At 41.8% G+C, this 19901-nt stretch overlaps 1 protein-coding gene across 2 annotated transcripts in view; it reads right to left on the reverse strand.

Moving 5' to 3' along the window:
- Positions 1 to 12651, reverse strand: part of LOC126187322 (differentially expressed in FDCP 8 homolog A) — a 94910-nt gene extending 82259 nt beyond the window's left edge. The window contains exons 1-4 of one of the 2 annotated variants that reach the window (XM_049928338.1): positions 12271 to 12651; positions 11886 to 12198; positions 11635 to 11799; positions 11511 to 11555 (exon numbers count right to left, since the gene is read on the reverse strand). In XM_049928338.1, the coding sequence (XP_049784295.1) occupies positions 11511 to 11555; positions 11635 to 11799; positions 11886 to 12198; positions 12271 to 12468 (721 nt within the window). In that variant the 5' untranslated portion in view covers positions 12469 to 12651. The remainder of the gene's footprint in view (positions 1 to 11510; positions 11556 to 11634; positions 11800 to 11885; positions 12199 to 12270) is intronic. The other variant, XM_049928346.1, reaches the window with a different exon arrangement.
- Between the last annotated feature and the right edge of the window lie 7250 nt (positions 12652 to 19901).

Raw genomic sequence — 19901 nt, forward strand, 5'->3', positions numbered from 1 at the left:
ACCTTGCATTACATTGTTAATAGAGTGTAACTTGCACAGTCTCTGAAATAACCTGGCAGTCTCCCAAACACTCAATGAATGACCAAAATGATTTACAGAATTTTGAAATTCATGCCAATACCTTTTCTTGCTTCTTTTACGTACCATCAAGCTGCCCTTGCCTCCCAAGACATATGCTCTAAGGTCATTAACACACAGCTGGTGAGGAGAACACTAAAATTACTACTTGTTTGTGGTGAAGCAACATCATCATTTGGTTAGGAAAATAACTTTCTCATTGAAGTATTATAAGGCAACTCTTCCTCCCGAACATCAGTTCAGTGGTATAGTTTACTGAGCTCAGAAACTGTAACCATGATCTCTTTACACCAGCCTTAATTATACAATGGTATTTTACATTCGCTACCCCATAGGTTCTCACTCTACACAACTACATATCTGTTTCTAATTGCAGAGTAGCAATACCCATTCCACCAAAGTACAGGCTGTTTTATGAGAACTGATATTGATAATGTAATTCATCCATTCCTGATCACAGAAACTACATACAAAACAACCAATTGGCTCTGCCAGAACAAATTGCTGAGAGCCTATCTGAAAGTCTCACAATTGGATAACACTTTATATGAAAGGGGCCTCCAGACTGTGCAATGGTAGCTCAAATGTAGATCTATGACTATTTCTCACTGAATAGGTATGTATGAAAGTACTGGAGATCATGAGGACACAATGGTGGTTGACTGTGACCCCATATGAGTGCTTTGGTGTGTATTTTGGCCCATGTCAGCTGAAGTTTCCACAGATGTGGTACAGGCAGAGAAGCTATATGATAATGCTGCAAAGTAGCCTCATTGTCTAGAGCCACATTTCTCAACCTTTTTTCCTGTGGCACAAACCAAAGTACATTTCAAACTTTTGCAACACCCTTACATGTGATTTTTTTTTCCTACATGCAACATAGCACACACAAAATACAAGTAATACATTTTTTTTATTGTGGAATAACTATGAGATACAAACTTATTGGATAACATTCTTGAATAGGAACATATGAACATAAACATAATTCATGCAACAAAAGAAACTTATTACTCTTCAAAAGGAACATAAAAATTTTTTGACACATCTGATATGTATTCATGACACACAAATGTGTCGTGTCACAGCAGTTGAAAAATGCTTGTTTACAGACTCAAAGAGACACATAAGGGGAAACATACTTTCTCCTTATTCACATGTGCACTAGCAGTGGTTTTTTGTTATATGGTGTTCAGGGGCACAAGTGAGTCTGGTATCCACTTTTAAAAATTGATACATCACTTCAGTGGATTATTCATTTCTGTCAAGACTACAATCCACATCATTTCACTATCATATGGGTCCCTTGCAGATACCAACAATGGGTTTTCCTGCATGACGAACTCCTGCTACCCCATGTGCATCATAAGGAAACCATCTTCATAATACGATTTTTATTCTTACTCCTGCTATTCTGCCAAGGTTAGGAGATAGCCCCAGAGTGGAATAGGGACAGGTGGTAACTTTGTTTAGCATCTTCACGATGCACTCACATAGCCAACTCTGTCCTGTCAAATGCAAGTAATGTAGCATGGTTTGACACCTTTATGCCTATTCTCTTGGGTTTAGCAATGGTTTGGTTTTATTTGGTGATTACTGAATATCATCTGTTAGGGCTACTCAGGGATGCACTACTTTGCTTTTCTTTGCATGCCTGCTTCATTCCTGCAGTAAATTTCCCAACTCAGTTTCCTTCTGTCACTAGAGATTGATTAGAGGGAAGCAAAGTTTTCTGGAGTAGTCTGGATTGCAATGGCACTTACAGTTGCAAGAGACAGTGACTATTTATTTATTAATCCATGGATCATGTGATAATGATACAGGATTGTCATTATACAACGAAAATAAATAGCTCAAGTGTACCAACACAGAATGTGTTGGCACAAATCAAAGTACATTTCCTGATGATACCATCCCACCATTTGCATGTAATGATTTAGGAAAACCAAAGAAGAAATTGCTATGGTCCACAAAGTTTTTCTATTCATATGTGATTTGCACAACATAACATAATATAACAAAAATAGTTTTATACTGTTTGTTCACATCTCTCTACACTACTGCTGCACACACTACAGACAGCTGCTGGTGACTTCATAACTTAAACATACAGCCATGCCCTTGCACCACACCAGTCTATCTAGAAAACTGACTCTAGGACCACAAAGATTCTACTATACCCCATCCATGTCCTCCCTTAAGTTCATCTGGAAAACAGTTAGTGTCCCGAATGATGAGTGAGATGTTGAGTACAGGAGAATGACAAGACATTAGTATTATGCATGTTGTAGATCTTCAGAACTTTATTTTCTTGTAAAAAGCATTACACAATGATCATGTATTCTAATATGACAGGGTGTTGTTGTTGTTGCTCTTGTTGTTCCCTATATTTATTAACCCCTACTCCAAGTTCTCTCCCTACCTTTAACTGTGTAGTACCCATTACTTATTAATTATGTTTTTACTGCCTTTTTAAACAGACATATTTTAATAATATTTTTTATCTTCTTAAGTAACATATTATACAATTATCCTCTGGTAAATATGCTATTTTGAATATTTGGTTTGTTTTACCTTGGTAAATATAAGTCCAAACTTGGCTACTGTTTCATGGTTACATATAGATCTACTAGTGAGATACTCACTACACTGTATGACACTATACTATACTGCATGCACAACAGAATGGCAGATGTTGATGCAGTAAGAATGACTAGCTTTTTAAACTGTTCTTTATAATGAGCCTAACTACTACTTTTAGTTATCAGCTGCCTGTATTTGTCTAAAGACAGTAACTTCAGCACGAGTTTTTTTTACTGTTCCAGCAAAAGAAGTCAACAAACTATTACCATTGTAATATCTTAGGTCTTTCAGAATAAGTGATATGTTACACTTTAATTTCTTGGAATCTTCTCTCAACCAAAATACATCAGTGTGTTAGATATGTGTGGGATACCATCAGGGGGAATAAGCTTACCATAATACGAGGGGAGATTAAATATGACCCGGAATTAGCTTTTGTAAACTTCATTGATCAACCAAACAAGAATACATCCACTTGGAATATAAGGGTGAAACCACATTTCCTCCTCACATTGTTGCAGGTGCCACTGACAAACTTCCTGGTACAAATGTTTGTTTTCCTCAGTGAGAATACGAGGTACCTACCTAGCAGACAATTTCCAGTAGTTGTGTTCGTTAGTGAAGATGGCTTGAGCATTTCCATAGCTTATTCCTATACTTGAAGCAATTTCGGCAAGGCTTATGGGCTAATCTTCTGGAGTAAAGTCCTGTACAGCACAAATGTTGTCCCAGTCTGATCTTGTCCATGGTCATTGTTGGTTGGGTACATTTTCCACAGCTACCTGACCTCTACAAATGTTTTATGTCATTCATGGACTTGGGCTTTCAAAAGGGTTTCTTCCATAAACTGTGCGCAGAACCTCCTCAAAATTTCTGCATGCTTAGTGTCTTCTTTAACAAAAGACTTAATTATGCAATGTGCAGCAGACATGTGTACCTCTTGCTCACACATTGTGGCCTGACTCGAGTGGTCATGTCGCACAAACAGCAGCATCATGCGGCTATTCCAGACATCCTCACACCATCCTGTCCAGGTTGCACACATTTCTGTCTTGTACTAAAGATGCCAGATTTAAATTCCAGTTCATATTTGATATGCCCTTGTAACTTCTGGGAGTACTAATGTGTCACAGACAAAAATAAATGCTACTGTCTCCTGAACCCCATCATTCACTATTTTCCTAATTTTTTAACATCAGTGGCACTAGATTATTTCCAGTCTTGTGTCAATTTGTCTGTATCGAGGTGTGTGATCTTCACAGTCTGGGAAAAACAAATGAGCAGAGAATAAGCCGAGCAGGGTCTCAAATAAATGATAACGTTGGTAACATTGGTAGAAGAAAGATTGTAGATTGTCACTTGCCACTGTAACATATCCCATAAATATGCACATGGGCTTCAGATGTGTGAAGATGATTTAGAAATGTCTCTGAGATGATGATGATCATGCGCACAGATGATTCATTTAACAAGCAGTGGCGGCCGTTGTGCAAGAGCACAAGAGTACCCTAACTTTTGACACCTCTCAGAGTTATTGGTAATTTTTCTTTGAATGGTGTTAAACATAATGTAGATGCGGTAATCTGAAATACACGGCACTAAATCTACCGTGCTATGCTACAATGCTATTCCTCTACACTCCGTGGCATCAGGATCGCTAGCACACTTTTAGTTGTGCACGTTTTAAGAAGCTTTTGTGCATGCGTAACTGGCGGGACGTAATTGCCTGAAGGACCAAATATGTATGGATTTGATACTCAACGTGCACAGTTCATGGTGTGCACAGTTACCACTCAACTACAAATTTATGTCGATGCCACCAGGTGGTAGCACACTGCAGCAGAGATTTATCTCCATATACTTCACAATCCTCAGATATGCCAGTTCACTCACTATACAGTAAAATTAGATCGGACGTCAATACATGTTATACTTATACTGACAGAAAAATCTATTTTGTGGAATTATGAATGAGAGTTAAATATATTTAAGTTTTGGATTTTATCGTACAGTAGCCTGTTTGAAATGCTGAGAACCGTAAAGTACATCATCATTGAGTGTGAGACTGTAGTAATTATTCAAGCTTTTGATATCTGTTGATCTTTGCATGCCTGCTTCATTCCTGCAGTAATTATGGTGGGTCAGGTTTATCTGTGCTGTAGGCCCATGTTGTATATATGAACAACCACGAAAAGCTCTCTCACTGGTTTCTTCGATATTCAGTTAAATGTGGGATGACAATAGTGTGCTTTTGGCCTTAAGGTTCTCAGCACCTCATTTGTATTCTAGTCATGTGGCCACGTTGGTATACGGTACTGCATGAATTTAATCATTTCCACAAATGGCAGTTTGTGTTTGGGGTCGGTTGTTCATCATGCTGGAATCTGTTTTTGGGTGTGGCAGTGGTGAGGCACGCACACCTCATTTGCACCTCACCTGTTGTGCTGCTTGCGAGAGTGTGTGCATTTGTTTATTTCCGCGTAGCGGGTTGTCTTAATGTCCGAATTCACCAACCATCAAGTCGTTTTCTTATCACCAAGCCATGATTAAACTAACATTTCCGTTGAATCGTGAACGACCACAAGCGTACAAAGCTGAACAGATTATATGAGATGAAATGCGTCTCCCTCTGCAAGATGTTCTCGGAATTCATTTTTTGATCCTTATTACCACTGTGTGCGTAAAGGTGGCAAGGAAAGAGCTGTGCACCAATGCTGTGCAGCACCATGCTAATGACCTCAATTTCCAATACTCTGATGGACATATAGGGGCTGTCATGGTTGACCAATCTGATTTTGGTCTCTGAACATTGTGGGTTTTCAAACTCCCATTTGAGGTGTTGCTGGATGTTGTGGTGGCCTCCTTTAGACATTACAGCAATGCTGTCAGTCAAGCTGTTAAAACATGGAAGATGTTTGAAAGATACCGTGTCCTCAATGGTGTCTGTCAGGTAAAAATTGAACTGACGAAACAAGTGCCTTCCTATGTGATAAATGCCGGCTTTAGGGTTGTCGTCATGTACGATGGCCAGCTGCACACTTGTTCAGGTTGTGGCAAGGTAGGTCGTATCTGTTCTGAATGTCTCAGACAGATTGGTTCGGATGCCAATCAGAGATGTCACTCTCTCTGTGGCATCCACAGTGTTACTTCTGTCTTACACGTCCATGGCAGGGCTGCCTGCTGTACCTACTCTGATTCAGTCAGCACTGGCGTCCACTCCTCTCAATGACATGATGGACGTTTTGCCTGCCTCTCCTATAATGCCACCAGAGGCAGTACCAATGCCGATGGCAGTCAGCAGATGCAAGCCGTCTGTCCTTACCCCATGGATGCTGATCACGGAGTTGTACCAACCTCCACTTTTCTGGCATCTGGCCACATGTCAGACAATAGCCGCCTGCCACCCGACACAGAACAACATGTTAGGAAGCAATGGTCACCAAGGAAATGGAAAAGACAACACTGTACTCCTTCCAATGACTGCCTCCATTGGATGTGTGCACAGGATGACGACCCTCCAATTGATGATGCGCTGTCCTCTGATGCCCTCGCACCTGACAATGTGATGTCCTTCCCTACCTCTGTCTCCAGTCAGCATCCACCTACAGACACCGAACTTCCCCTGCCTGCGTCTGATGCGGCTGTCTCCCTTTCTGTGTCTGATGCTACCTGTGAGCACATCTCTGATAGTGTTTTACAGAACCAGCCCGACAAGACATCTGTCACCTGGGTGGATGTCATCGACGCTCAGGATGGGCGTTCTGGAGATGTACACAGAACGACGTATCCCCATTGGAGATTTCGGCTCAATCTCCTTCACAGTGATATACCCTTCCATGAGGGCCTAACCAGGAGCTCCCTGTACTTCCCCCATGTTTGACTCATCCTTCCTCCGGTGATGGCAGCTTTTCAGAGTTATTGCATAGTCACAGTCAACATCAATACCATTCACATACACCACAAACTGCCTCTACCCCATGAAAAGCTGTATGCTGCAGACAATGATGTTGCCCTGCTTCAGGAGGTGCATGTTACAAACCTTTAGTTGGTTGGGTTGGGTTGTTTGGGGGAAGAGACCAAACAGCGAGGTCATCGGTATCATAGGATTAGGGAAGGACAGAGAAGGGAGTCGGCCGTGCCCTTTCAAAGGAACCATCCTGGCATTTGCCTCGAGCGATTTAGGGGAATCACGGAAAACCTAAATCAGGATGGCCAGATGCGGGATTGAACCGTCGTCCTCCCGAATGTGAGTCCTGTGTGCTAACCACTGCGCCACCTCACTCGGTGCAACCTTTTGTGCTCTCTATGGTTTTACAGCACATCTTCTATGCTACCTCTACTAGTAGTGGGATGGCGATCCTCCTACGTGACGGTACCCTCACTGGCAGTTACCTGTTTCCATGATGCCAGAGGTCTGTCTCTCACATCTAGCTGTGTAAGAATTATCTATTCGCCATCTGGTTCGCATCACCACCGCGAACGTTCCACTTCCTTCTCCGAGGCAGTCACACCTCTCTTCCTGGGTTGGCAGAATGCACTGACCGTGGACAGTGATTTCAACTCCACCCAGCCATCCAAAGACCAACTGCCACATAACACAATGTGCACAGCACTAGTGACAATTTTCCACCACCTCAACCTTGTGAATTCTTGGGAGTATGTTCTTAATGATTGTCTGGGGTTTATGCATTTCACTAACCATTCCTGCAGCCAACTTGACTGTGTTTATATCCACCACGGTACTGTTTGTGGGGTACAGGCTGCTGAAATCTGGCCCATTGGGTTCTCTGACCATTATGCATATACCTGCACCATCAATCTCTGCTGCCACATGGTGTGGCACGGCCATGGACCATGGAAACTGAACATTATACATCTTACTTCACCCGACTTCTGGCAGCTCACTGAGACCACATGGGCAGTTTGTCATTGACACCTTGATGCATATCAATTTGCCCTGCCATACTGGGTGCTCCGTACAAAGCTTGCCCTTGGCAAGGCCTTGATCGGTTATGGAATGAGGTCATGGTGTGCCAGGGATGAATTGAGGATTTCTATTTCACCACTCTCTGGGAAAGTACTATGATGCTTCATTTCTTAAGAGCACTAGAAAACAGTGAATCGTGCCAAGGTACAACTCACATCCCTCTCTTGCTGTCACTTTGAAGGAGCTATGGTCAAGGTATGTACACATGGGTTAGTGCAGGAGTGTTCATCTATGTATCACGTGATAGGGGAATGGCACCACCATCAGAAGACTTCGATTAATGTTCTTACAACTGGTGATGGGCGGTGTTTAAATACCCATTGCGATATAGGGTCTGATCTCAATGAAAATTATGTTATGCTATACTCTGCACAATGTCACCACCCAGCCAACTTTATGGCAGTCTCCCGACTCTGCTTTAACTCAGTTCCTAGGGATGCAATAATGGAGATCTGCCTGCCGACATCACGGAGGATGAAGTTCGTGATGCTACTAAGCCGGGTCTACAAACAAGTTGCCTGGCCCCAACGGCCTCCCACTGGAGTTTTATCGGGCATTTCATCCCCTAACGGCGCTGGGGTGGACAATAATTTGTTGGGACTATATGTCGCTTCTCGTGCAGATCCCAGACATTTTCCTCGATGGTCTCATCATTCCCATCCATACGCCATGGAGAACCTCACAGATATGCGATTACCAGCCCTTGACATTGCTCTACAGCAACACACAAATCTTTACCCAGCTGTAGGTTGTAGAGCTAAAATGGATGGCCCAGTATGGGGTTTCCCTGATCAAACTTCTCTGGGAGGTGTCAATAACATCTGCACTGCCCTCTGTCAATATCAGCACACAATCGCTCTTGTCATGTGCCTGAACTTTTGGCAGCTCTTGCCTTCAGCCAGGCATTTGATCGGGTTGATCACAACTACCCAGAAGGGATGCTCCGCAATATGGGATACCCTCATACTACTGTCAACATCGCAGTGTGTCTTCTTCATGGAGATACGTCCTGTCTTCTCAACAATGGCCATCTCACTACTCTCACCTTGATCCAGCACTCGATGAATCAAGGCTGCCCCTTCTAGGCAATGTTGTATGCTTTCACCATGAATCCACTGCTCTACGCTTGTCTGGGACATCTCTCAGTGGCCATGTATACAGCTGCACTGCTTATGTGAACGATTTCACAATTGTTCTTCGTAGGGAGTCACTGACATGCATTACCACCTATGGCAAAGCTTCTGGTAGCTGCCGTAACATCCACAAATTGAGTGCCATGGCTATATGAGCAGGACTTCCTGCACACGGTGCTGCTTCACTGCGAGTAGCTGCTACCATCTGAAGCATAGGACTCAATTTCACAAGTGATATGCGGCACACAATTGCCCTCAACTGCCAGCGCCTACTGTCCCAACCACAAGCTGGGCTAGTGGCATTGGGTTCATATGTTTGCCACAGGTTGCTGTTCAAGACAACAGTACAAACCCTCAACTTCCTGCTGTGCATGGGTGGTTTACGCTTGTATTGTGTCCCCAACAGAGTGATAGCCCTTTTCATAAGGTCTGACATGGCGCTGCGGCGGCGTTGCCCAACAAACCTTACCAACCTCTTGGTGAAGGCCTTTGTACCACTTTCTCTCTTAGCACCTATCCAGCTTTTGGATATCCCACCATCCTTTCTTTCCTTAGCCAATTTGCCCTCAAACAGAGCTATATCCATACTGCAATACTGCCAATGGGTTTGACATCCATAAAGGTGATCTGCAGCTTCCTTTAGCAGTACAGGTCACCGAATGTGATTGAGGGAAAGCATCCCCATGTCAAATGGCATGCCGTCCGGTGATTGGCGTGCACTCCTGATCTTGCCACTGACGTTCAGTCTGCGTGGTACCTTACAGTCAATGGAAAGCAAGTATGCTGGTCATGCACTCATGGGATTCACCTTACCGACACCCTGTTGTGTGGTTCTTGGTGCGACAGATGCTGGCCCTAGTTACCTGTACAACTCCTCATCAGATAAATCCTCACCTGCTCCTCTTTCTGGACTTGGAATTCTTTCCACAAGCAAAGACAAACTCTGTGAAGTGGATATGTGGATACAGTTTACTACTTGTTTGCTGATGGCAAGAAAAACGACTGCTATCAGCAATGGATCCATGCCATTCCCACTCTTAGAACTAGTTATTCTCTGGTCATCCAAATGGTCACAAAGAAATATCAATTAAAAAGATAAACAAAGTAAACTACTAAATAAATAAATCATTGATGTTCTATGTACCTCTACTCAATGTTCCCCAAACTTTCCTTGGTTCCCGAGGAGAGGGGGGGCAGGGGGGTGGGGGACTGGCGAGTAGGGAGGGGGGGGTTGACTGGACATGGTGGTCAGGCCTCAGGTTGCAATCCCTGCCCACTTTGCCCCCACCTCTCCTTGTGGGTGCAAGGAAGGTTCCTTACAAAGAAAATTGATAAGCATAACTGCTGTACAGGAAATTCTATTACGTTCACACCCTATATATATCTGAAGCTAATAATTTGTGAACCCCTAGAATGTATGCTCACGATCCACCCCTTTTAAAAATTGTCCAATGCTCAAATTTGCCGCATATCTTTCAGAACCATATATTAAGCATAACATTTTACTTTGTAATGGTAGTTCGCTGCTAACAACCATACCTCCATTATAAGAATGGCTATCAGAAGTACACCTTTATCAATATGTATTTATGAAGAACCACTCTTAAGGTCTAGATACTTACAATAAAAAAATAATGCAAACATTTTTGTGCAAACCTGAAAGAAAGGAAGTGAAATTATCTACTTGCTACATTCCTATAAAAATCAATAGCATTATGCAAATAGACGTGTGAGGATAAAACACTATAAGTGATCTACCATCACAATTACGCCTGGTTAAAAATGTCATACTACACTGATCGACCACTGTCATCATTAACATATTAAAAACTTGAAAATATCATGTCACAGTGGAAAAGTAAGGGGGTTTGATCATGGACTTAATGTAACCATGGATTTTGCAACGTATGTAACAAAAAGACTGTCATGATACGTTCGTCGACTTGGCCAACTCACTCAAAGCTATTAACTGCCAACCTAATCTAGTCTTTGGGTTACTATATAGTTCAGTCTTTCACCACCCAAAAGATCCATTTGTAGGTTTAGTATACAACCAAACCTGAAACATCATTTCTTAAATTTACTATACTAATAAGTTACAACACAAACAATATGTCACACTATACTGAAATTGCTGGAGAAGTCATTCCATGAAACCTGAAAAACCTAAATACGTGTGTAAGTGTAAAAAAATGCTCTGATGTCAGAAAGGCACTGAAATCTCTTAAGAAGAAAAGTGCCACAGCAGAAGATGACATACCAAATGCCTGTCTGGCCACAAAGATTCAGGTTTTCTGGGATTTCACTGAACTGTTAAACACAAATTTCTGGATGGTTCCATTTAAAAAATGTGGTCGATTTCCTTCCTCATTCTCCTTTTCTAATCACCCTATCAGTAAAATCTTCCATTCGTCTTGAATTCAATCAGCGGCAAGTATTCTGCAGTATTACTTTCTACAAGCTTTCTCTAAGGCATGCAGTCATAAGACTATTTAATTCAAAATGTGCAGAGAAGAATATATTGAACAGAAAGCTAAAATGTGTTCTAACATCAGTAAAAGTATTACTGTTGAGTTGATCAAAAGGTATGAGCTTCTGAAGCAAAATGAAATCATATTTCGCAAAAACAAATGAAACTGATATCAGCCTCATTCATAGAGCCTACTGTGCATGAACATATGTACTATAAAATGGTATTTCTTTTTTTTTTTTACGGCATTGAATTATACCTGATGTGAACGGCCGTCCAAAACATGTCAGTCCTTTTGGGAAGGCTACATTAACAAAAAAAACTGCAATTAATGTACATATTTAGCTTATTATCTACCAAGAGGAAACAGTTCTAGCACTTACTGAATGTTATGTGTGTTTTACATTCTGCACATCTGTAGGACTGAGCAGAAAGCCCTACTTCTGGGCATATGTCCTTAATGTATTGTGGATTCTCTGATGCTATAACATGAGCACAAATCCTGCATACTTGTGCAAGACATTTAGTGTGACAAACATACAAACAATCTGAAAAAGAAAACAATTTCTACTTATCTTACAACAGGTTGTAGCTGAACTCTATTTACAGACACATTCTATTAAGAATTTCGTACCTCTACACTGATACCAAGACTGAATCATACTCCAGACAGCACCACAACATCTATCACAGTATTGTTTTGATGCAGAAACGGGCTGGTTCTGAAATACAAAATGATGCCCTAAGCGTACTTTGATATCTTCCCGAGGGCTACAGGTTAATTCTTCAGCCACATCTCGTGCTTCTTGCAGTCGCAAACGCAGTTCGATTAAGCGCCTCACCAACCACTTCCTCTCCTCCGAACGTTCTGGACTTTCCAATACCATATCCTTGCATTGCTCCACAGCCTTCGCCAACTCTTCCACTGAGGTAAGTCCAGGCCCATCCTGCAAATATCATGTTTTACAGATCTCACAAATGCAACAATGTTTAGGCAACATAGTCGATCCATCATATACCTCTGAAATCGAAAGGCAATTCGCCACACTTATTAAACTTGGCGGAATCGTTGACTTTCCATCCCACGTTTCGTCCCCAGATATACACCCTGATGTTGATGACGATGGTGTCGACGCCAGAGTGCGACTGACATTGATAGGATCCTCATTCCCTTCCTCGCACTCTGTATTTCCGCAAATCATGCTTGTAATGCGCATAAACGGGCTATCACATTACAAAAGATGACAAGCATCAAGTATGGATACGTAAAATAAGCATAGTTTTCCACGCCACTTTTACCAGGAAGCATATACGACAATCTTTATGACATCAGCTGCGATACTTCAAATTTCGCAAACAATAACATATTGCTTTCTGCTAGGGTGAATCAAAGAACAGCAGATGAAGATAGCACGTTGGCTGCTAAATACCAAATCAACAAGTAATGAACCAACTGCGCAGATAAATCGTAGCGTGTAGCCAGAAAATTTGCACAGATATTACATGTCCACAAAACTAAAATTATAGGTATGAGGAAAATATTGTTCTGATCTGTGAGCGCAGATCACCTCCACGTAGACAAGTTGTGGCCTGTGGACTGTAACTTCCCGCAAATCTGGAGTGAGCAAACAAGCATTGGCTTCGGAGTTCCAATTTGATTAGCTATCGATACAAATACAACAAAAGTGGATTTGAGTGGATTATGAAAGAATGCTTTTTATAACATTTTCTTCCCTTCTTGGTTATTCGAAATATATTAACAAAAAACAAGTTACATTAACGAAATGAAAATGAAATGAAAAATTAGGCCAAATGTGTCGTATTACTAGAGCAAATACGCATTTAAGGACCGAAAAACGTTTGAAATTGCCTTCCTGAGACTATGTTATTCATCGAAGCATTGAATTTTTTAGTATTTAAAACAGTTGTCGCCTGCACACGACAGAAATAACGAACAAGGAGCAGTCGTAAACAGTTATATGCTAATGTTTTGGGCTATGTTGTTCATCTAAGCACTGAAGTTTTTAGTATTTAAAATCGTTGTTGCCAGCACACGACAGAAATAACGAACAAGAAGCAGTCGTGAACAGTTGTATGCTAATGTTTTGGGTGATTTAAGATGGTGACAGGCCCACACCCACTCTGGATTCAAAACAATGTTCAGCGCAAGTCTATAGCGTCATGACGCTTCTTCTTTTTACCTCCATGGTAAGTCTATAGTACCATCTCCATTTTTTTTACCTCCATGGCTCTCTCGCAGTCAAGTAGTTTCTATGGTGATATGTGCTAGTGCAGTCATTGAAATGCATTAACAGAGAGAAATTTTCCCTCAGCACTAATTTTAAATATTCCTTCGTAGCGCAATGATCGGTACCACAACTAAACGTTATTTTTGATACCCACTCAAACTAAAAAGTTCTGCAAGCCCCTTTTCTGTCAGTTAGTTGTTCCTATTCTATTTTAATTAGTTTCCTCCGTGCAACATTTAATGCTATCTGCCCACAGACTAAGATTCATTGAATTTTATTCTTTTTCAAACGCTATTTTAACCACAGGATTAGGCAGTCTCTTCCCCTGTCTTTTTTTATGTAGTAGGAACTACATCTACATCTACATGACTACTCTGCAATTCACATTTAAGTGTTTGGCAGAGGGTTCATCGAACCGCAATCATACTATCTCTTTACCATTCCACTTCCGAACAGCGTGCGGGAAAAACGAACACCTAAACCTTTCTGTTCGAGCTCTGATTTCTCTTATTTTATTTTGATGATCATTCCTACCTATGTAGGTTGGGCTCAACAAAATATTTTCGCATTCGGAAGAGAAAGTTGCTGACTGAAATTTCGTAAATAGATCTCGCCACGACGAAAAACGTCTTTGCTTTAATGACTTCCATCCCAACTCGCGTATCATATCTGTCACACTCTCTCCCCTATTACGTGATAATACAAAACGAGCTGCCCTTTTTTGCACCCTTTCGATGTCCTCTGTCAATCCCACCTGGTAAGGATCCCACACCGCGCAGCAATATTCTAACAGAGGACGAACGAGTGTAGTGTAAGCTGTCTCTTTAGTGGACTTGTTGCATCTTCTAAGTGTCCTGCCAATGAAACGCAACCTTTGGCTCGCCTTCCCCACAATATTATCTATGTGGTCTTTCCAACTGAAGTTGATCGTAATTTTAACACACAGGTACTTAGTTGAATTGACAGTCTTGAGAATTGTACTATTTATCGAGTAATAGAATTCCAACGGATTTCTTTTGGAACTCATGTGGATCACCTCAAACTTTTCGTTATTTAGCGTCGATTGCCACCTGCCACACCATACAGCAATCTTTTCTAAATCGCTTTGCAACTGATACTGATCTTTGGATGACCTTACTAGATGGTAAATTACAGCATCATCTGTGAACAACCAAAGAGAACTGCTCAGATTGTCACACAGGTCATTTATATAGATCAGGAACAGCAGAGGTCCCAGGACGCTTCCCTGGGGAACACCTGATATCACTTCAGTTTTACTCGATGATTTGCCGTCTATTACTACGAACTGCGACCTTCCTGGCAGGAAATCACGAATCCAGTCGCACAACTGAGACGATACCCCATAGGCCCGCAGCTTGATTAGAAGTCGCTTGTGAGGAATGGTGTCAAAAGCTTTCCGGAAATCCAGAAATTCGGAATCAACCTGAGATCCCCTGTCGATAGCGGCCATTACTTTGTGCGAATAAAGGGCTAGCTGCATTGCACAAGAACGATGTTTTCTGAAACCATGCTGATTACATATCAATAGATCGTTCCCTTCGAGGTGATTCATAATGTTTGATACAGTATATGCTCCAAAACCCTACTGCAAACCGACGTCAATGATATAGGTCTGTAGTTCGATGGATTACTCCTACTATCCTTCTTAAACACTGGTGCGACGTGCGCAATTTTCCAATCTGCAGGTACAGATCTATCGGTGAGCGATCGGTTGTATATGATTGCTAAGTAGGGAGCTACTGTATCAGCGTAATCTGAAAGGAACATAATTGGTATACAATCTGGACCTGAAGACCTGCCCATATCAAGCGATTTGAGTTGCTTCGCAACCCCTAACGTCTCTACTTCTAAGAAACTCATGCTAGCAGCTGTTCGTGTTTCAAATATTGGAATATTTCGTTCGTCTTCGCTGGTGAATGAATTTCGGAAAACTGCGTTCAATAACTCCGCTTTAGCGGCACAGTCGTCGGTAACAGTACCATCGGCACTGCGCAGCGAAGGCATTGACTGCGTCTTGCCGCTTGTGTACTTTACATACGACCAGAATTTCTTCGGATTTTCTACCAAATTTCGAGGCAATGTTTCGTTGTGGAACCTATTAAAGGCATCTCGCATTGAAGTCCGTGCCAAATTTCGCGCGTCTGTAAATTTTAGCCAATCTTCAGGATTTCGCGTTCTTCTGAACTTCGCATGCTTTTTCCGGTGCCTCTGCAACAGCGTGTACCATGGGGGATCAGTTCCATCTCTTACCAATTTATGAGGTACGAATCTCTGTTGCTACTATATCTTTGAATTTGAGCCACATCTCGTCTACATTTGCATAGTCAGTTCAGAAGCAATGGAGATCGCCTCTTAGGAAGGCTTCTAGTGACACTTTATCCGCTTTTTTAAATAAAATTATTTTGCGTTTGTTTCTGGTGGATTTGGAAGGAACGGTATTGAGCCTAGCTACAACGATCTTGTGATCACTAATCCCTGTATCAGTCATGAAGCTCTCCATTAGCTCTGGATTTTTTGTGGCTAAGAGGTCGTGTATTTTCGCAACCATTTACAATTCGCGTGGGTTCATGGACTAACTGCTCGAAATAATTTCCGAAGAAAGCATTTAGGACAATCTCGGAAGATGTTTTCTGTCTACCACCGGTTTTGAACAAGTATTTTTGCCAACATATCGAGGGAAGGTTGAAGTCCCCACCGACTATAACCGTATGAGTGGGGTATTTATTTGTTACCATTCAGCTAGCTCTCCTGAACAGAATTAAATCAGAATTTTCTTTTTAACTTTTTCTGCTTCTTAAACACGTTATTTCAGCGAAAAAATTGATAGGCTAATCAGTTCAGAGACTACCATTTTGAAGTTAAAGAAAAAGCGTAAACTCGCAGGCTATAAATCAGTAGGCTGCATTCATACTTAATCAAACTCTTAGTTTATTCACTTCATGGTACAGGAGCAGAATTCCCCTCTATTCTTTGCAGTTTAAGCACTATGTAACAGAATCACTCTAAACTCTAGCTGCAAAGCAGCGATGCAAGCAGTTTTTTTGAGTCGACAGTCTCCTGACTATTTTGATGCTGCTCGCCTCGAATTCCTCTCCTGTGCCAATGTTTCTATCTCAGAGTAGCAACTCCAACCTAAATTCGCAATTATTTGCTGGATGTATTTCAGTCTCTGTTTTCCTTTACATTTTTTACCATATACAGCTCTCTGTAGGACCATGGAAGTTATTCCCTGATGTCTTAAAAGATGTCCTACCATCATGTTTCTTTTTCTTGTCAGTGTTTTACATATATTCCTTTCCTTGTCGATTCTGCAGAGACACCCTCATTCCTTACGTTTTCAGTCCACCTAATTTTCAACATTCGTCTGTAGGAAGAAATCTCAAACATTTCAATTTTCTTCTGTTCCAGTTTCCCACAGTTCATGTTTCACTACTGCACAATGCTATGCTCTAAATCAGGGCTTCACAACATACGTGCTCGCGGAGCAAGCTGTGAGCAGCAAGGCGCGAGCACGGAGCAGCGTGAGCACGCTACCCCCACTAGCAGACCAGAGCGGAGAGTGGGGAAAGTCACGTGGGGCACACAACAGCTGCCGCCAGTCAATGTAAATCCGCGGCCACTTGCAGGGATATCACTCACGAATTATTACTGCGACAAATGAAACAAATAAAGGAGAATGTACACATGCCACATAATTTTATTAGCTTAGTGTATGCCTCTACATTCGCATTAATTTGTGAACTGTTACACAATAAAAGGTGTCACTGAAGTGTGGGATTCTCGGTTATCTTGTACTTTTTGCCCTTTACAATTGCATGTATGTTCGGAGTAATTGTTCTTGTGCATTTTAGGCGCAGCGTGCAGTTTAAATTTCGATCAGACAATGCGTTTCTCAGGCGCGTCTTGTTACATTTCATTGCAGAGAACAGTTGTTCACAAACATAAGTGGAACCGAACATTGATATTATTGTAGCCGCCGGTTTGTGCAAACGAGGAAATCTATCCTGAGGGAAGTGTCTGTAGAATTGCAAAATGTTTTTCTTGTTGTGAAATTTGTCTCTGTATTCTCTGTCACACTGCAGGTCAATAATTTCTTGCTGCAGCTCAGGACGAATCTCTTAAATATTCGCTGAATATGGAGAGAACAGATCAGAATCACTGTCTAGTGCTGTCAGATCTTGAAAGCGCTGATCAACTAAACTATGTGAATAACGTTCACAGTCTTTGTGAACATCTTGCATGGATGATAATTTAGGAAAATGAGCTAGGTTTCCTGTTTCCAGCTGACTCACCCAAAGTGTCAATTTCATTTTAAAAGCTCGTATTCGATCTATGAAATGAGTAATTAGCAGATCTTTACCTTGTAGTAAAATGTTCAAAGTATTCAGATGGCTAGTTAAATCTGCTAAGAACGCGAGATCACATTCAAACGTGCACGCGCATTTCTCCTCCCTCCCCTCCCTCCCTACTCCGCGACCTTGCACCTGCTCGCGAGCACGTGCCTGAGCAGATGCGAGTACTCGCGCTCAAAACCGGCCAGCTGTTAAGCCCTGCTCTAAATGTATAGTCCCAGAAATTTCTTCCTCAAATTAAGACGTATGTTTGATATTAGTAGACTTCTCTTGGTCATAAATTCACTCTTTGCCTGTGCTAGTCTGCTTTTTATGTCTTCCTTGCTCCATCCATCATGGGTTATTTTTCTTCCTACATAGCAGAATTTCTTAACTTCACCTACTTCGTGATCTTCAATTCTGATGATAAGTTTCTCGTTGTTCTTACAGGTATTTCTGATGCTTTTCATTTCTTCCATCTTTCTTTGCTTTACTCAGTCCATATGCTGTACTCATTAGACAGTTTGTTCCATTGAACATATCCTGTAATTCTATTCACTTTCACTGAGACTTACAATGTCGTCAGCTGATCTTATCATTGATATCCTTTCACACTGAATTTTAATCCCACTCTTGAACATTTATTTTATTTCCCTTCTTCGTTGTATAGATTGAACACTATTGGCTAAAGATTACATCCCTGTCTTACGCCCTTTTTAAACTGAGTATTTCATTCTTAGTATTTTCCAGTCTTTTTCTTCCCTCTTGGTTCATATACATAGTGTAAACTCTAAGACAGATAAAATGATGCACCGTGAAAGAATTATCCGAATCTGTAGATGTGATGTACTTGTATGGACAAACAAATGATTATAATTTCAGTAAAGTAGGATGATTTATTCAAGAGGATGAGCTTCACAAACTGAGCAGATCAATAATGCATTGGTCCACCTCAGACCCTTACGCAAGCAGTTGTTTGGCGTGGCATTGATTGATAGATTTGCCATATGTCCCGATGGAAATCATGCCAAATTCTGACGAACTGGCACACTAAATCGTCAAAATCCTGACCTGGTTGGAGGGCCCTGTCAATAATGCTCCATACGTTCTCGATTGGAGAGAGATCCGGCGACGTCGCTGGCCCAGGTAGGTTTTGGAAAGTACGAAGATAAACCGTAGAAAATCTCACTGTCTGCAGGCAAGCGTTGTCTTGCTGAAATGTAAGTCCAGGATGGGTTGCCGTGGAGGCCATAGAATATCGTTGATATACGGCTGTGCTGCAAGGGTGCTGCAGATGACAAACAAAGGGGTAGTGCTGTTAAAAGAAACGGCATCCCAGACCATCACTCTTAGTTGTCAGATCGTATGCCAGACGACAGACAGGATGGTATCTCACCTCTGCTTGGGGCGTTTCCAGACAAGTCTTCAGTGGTCGTCAGGGATCAGTTTGAAGCGGGAGTCGTCACTGAAGATAAATGTGCTTCAGTCAATGAGATTCCATGTAAGATGTGCCTGTAGACGCCCCGGACAGTGCTGGGATACCAGCCTGGCTGTGAACCGCCATATAACCCGACAGGCAGGAGTGATGGTCTAGGGTCCCATGTATTTTCTTAGCAGGAACCCTTTGGTTGTAATTCGCGGCACCCTTGTGGCACAGCGGTACATCGACAATATTCTACGCCTGTTTTGTTGCTCTCCATGGCAAGACATCTGGGCTTATATTCAGCAAGATAACGCCTACCTGCAAATGGGGAGGTCGTCTACTGCATGTCTTTGTGCTTGTCAAACCCTACATTGGCCGTCATGGTAGCCAGATCCCTCCCAAACTGAAAATGTTTGGAGCTTTACTGGCAAGGCCCTCTTATCAGCTTGGGATTTTGACGATCTAATTCGCCAATTGGACAGAATTTGGCACGAAACCACTCAAAAGGACATCCAACAACTTTGTCAATCAATGATAAGCGGAATAACACCTTGCAAAAGGGCCAGAGAAGGACCAATGTATTATTGGTTCGTGAAGCTCTTTCTATCGGATAAATCATTCGATTT

The sequence above is a fragment of the Schistocerca cancellata genome, chromosome 1 (genome assembly GCF_023864275.1).
Source record: "Schistocerca cancellata isolate TAMUIC-IGC-003103 chromosome 1, iqSchCanc2.1, whole genome shotgun sequence".
In the NCBI taxonomy this organism is placed as follows: Eukaryota; Metazoa; Arthropoda; class Insecta; order Orthoptera; family Acrididae; genus Schistocerca; species Schistocerca cancellata.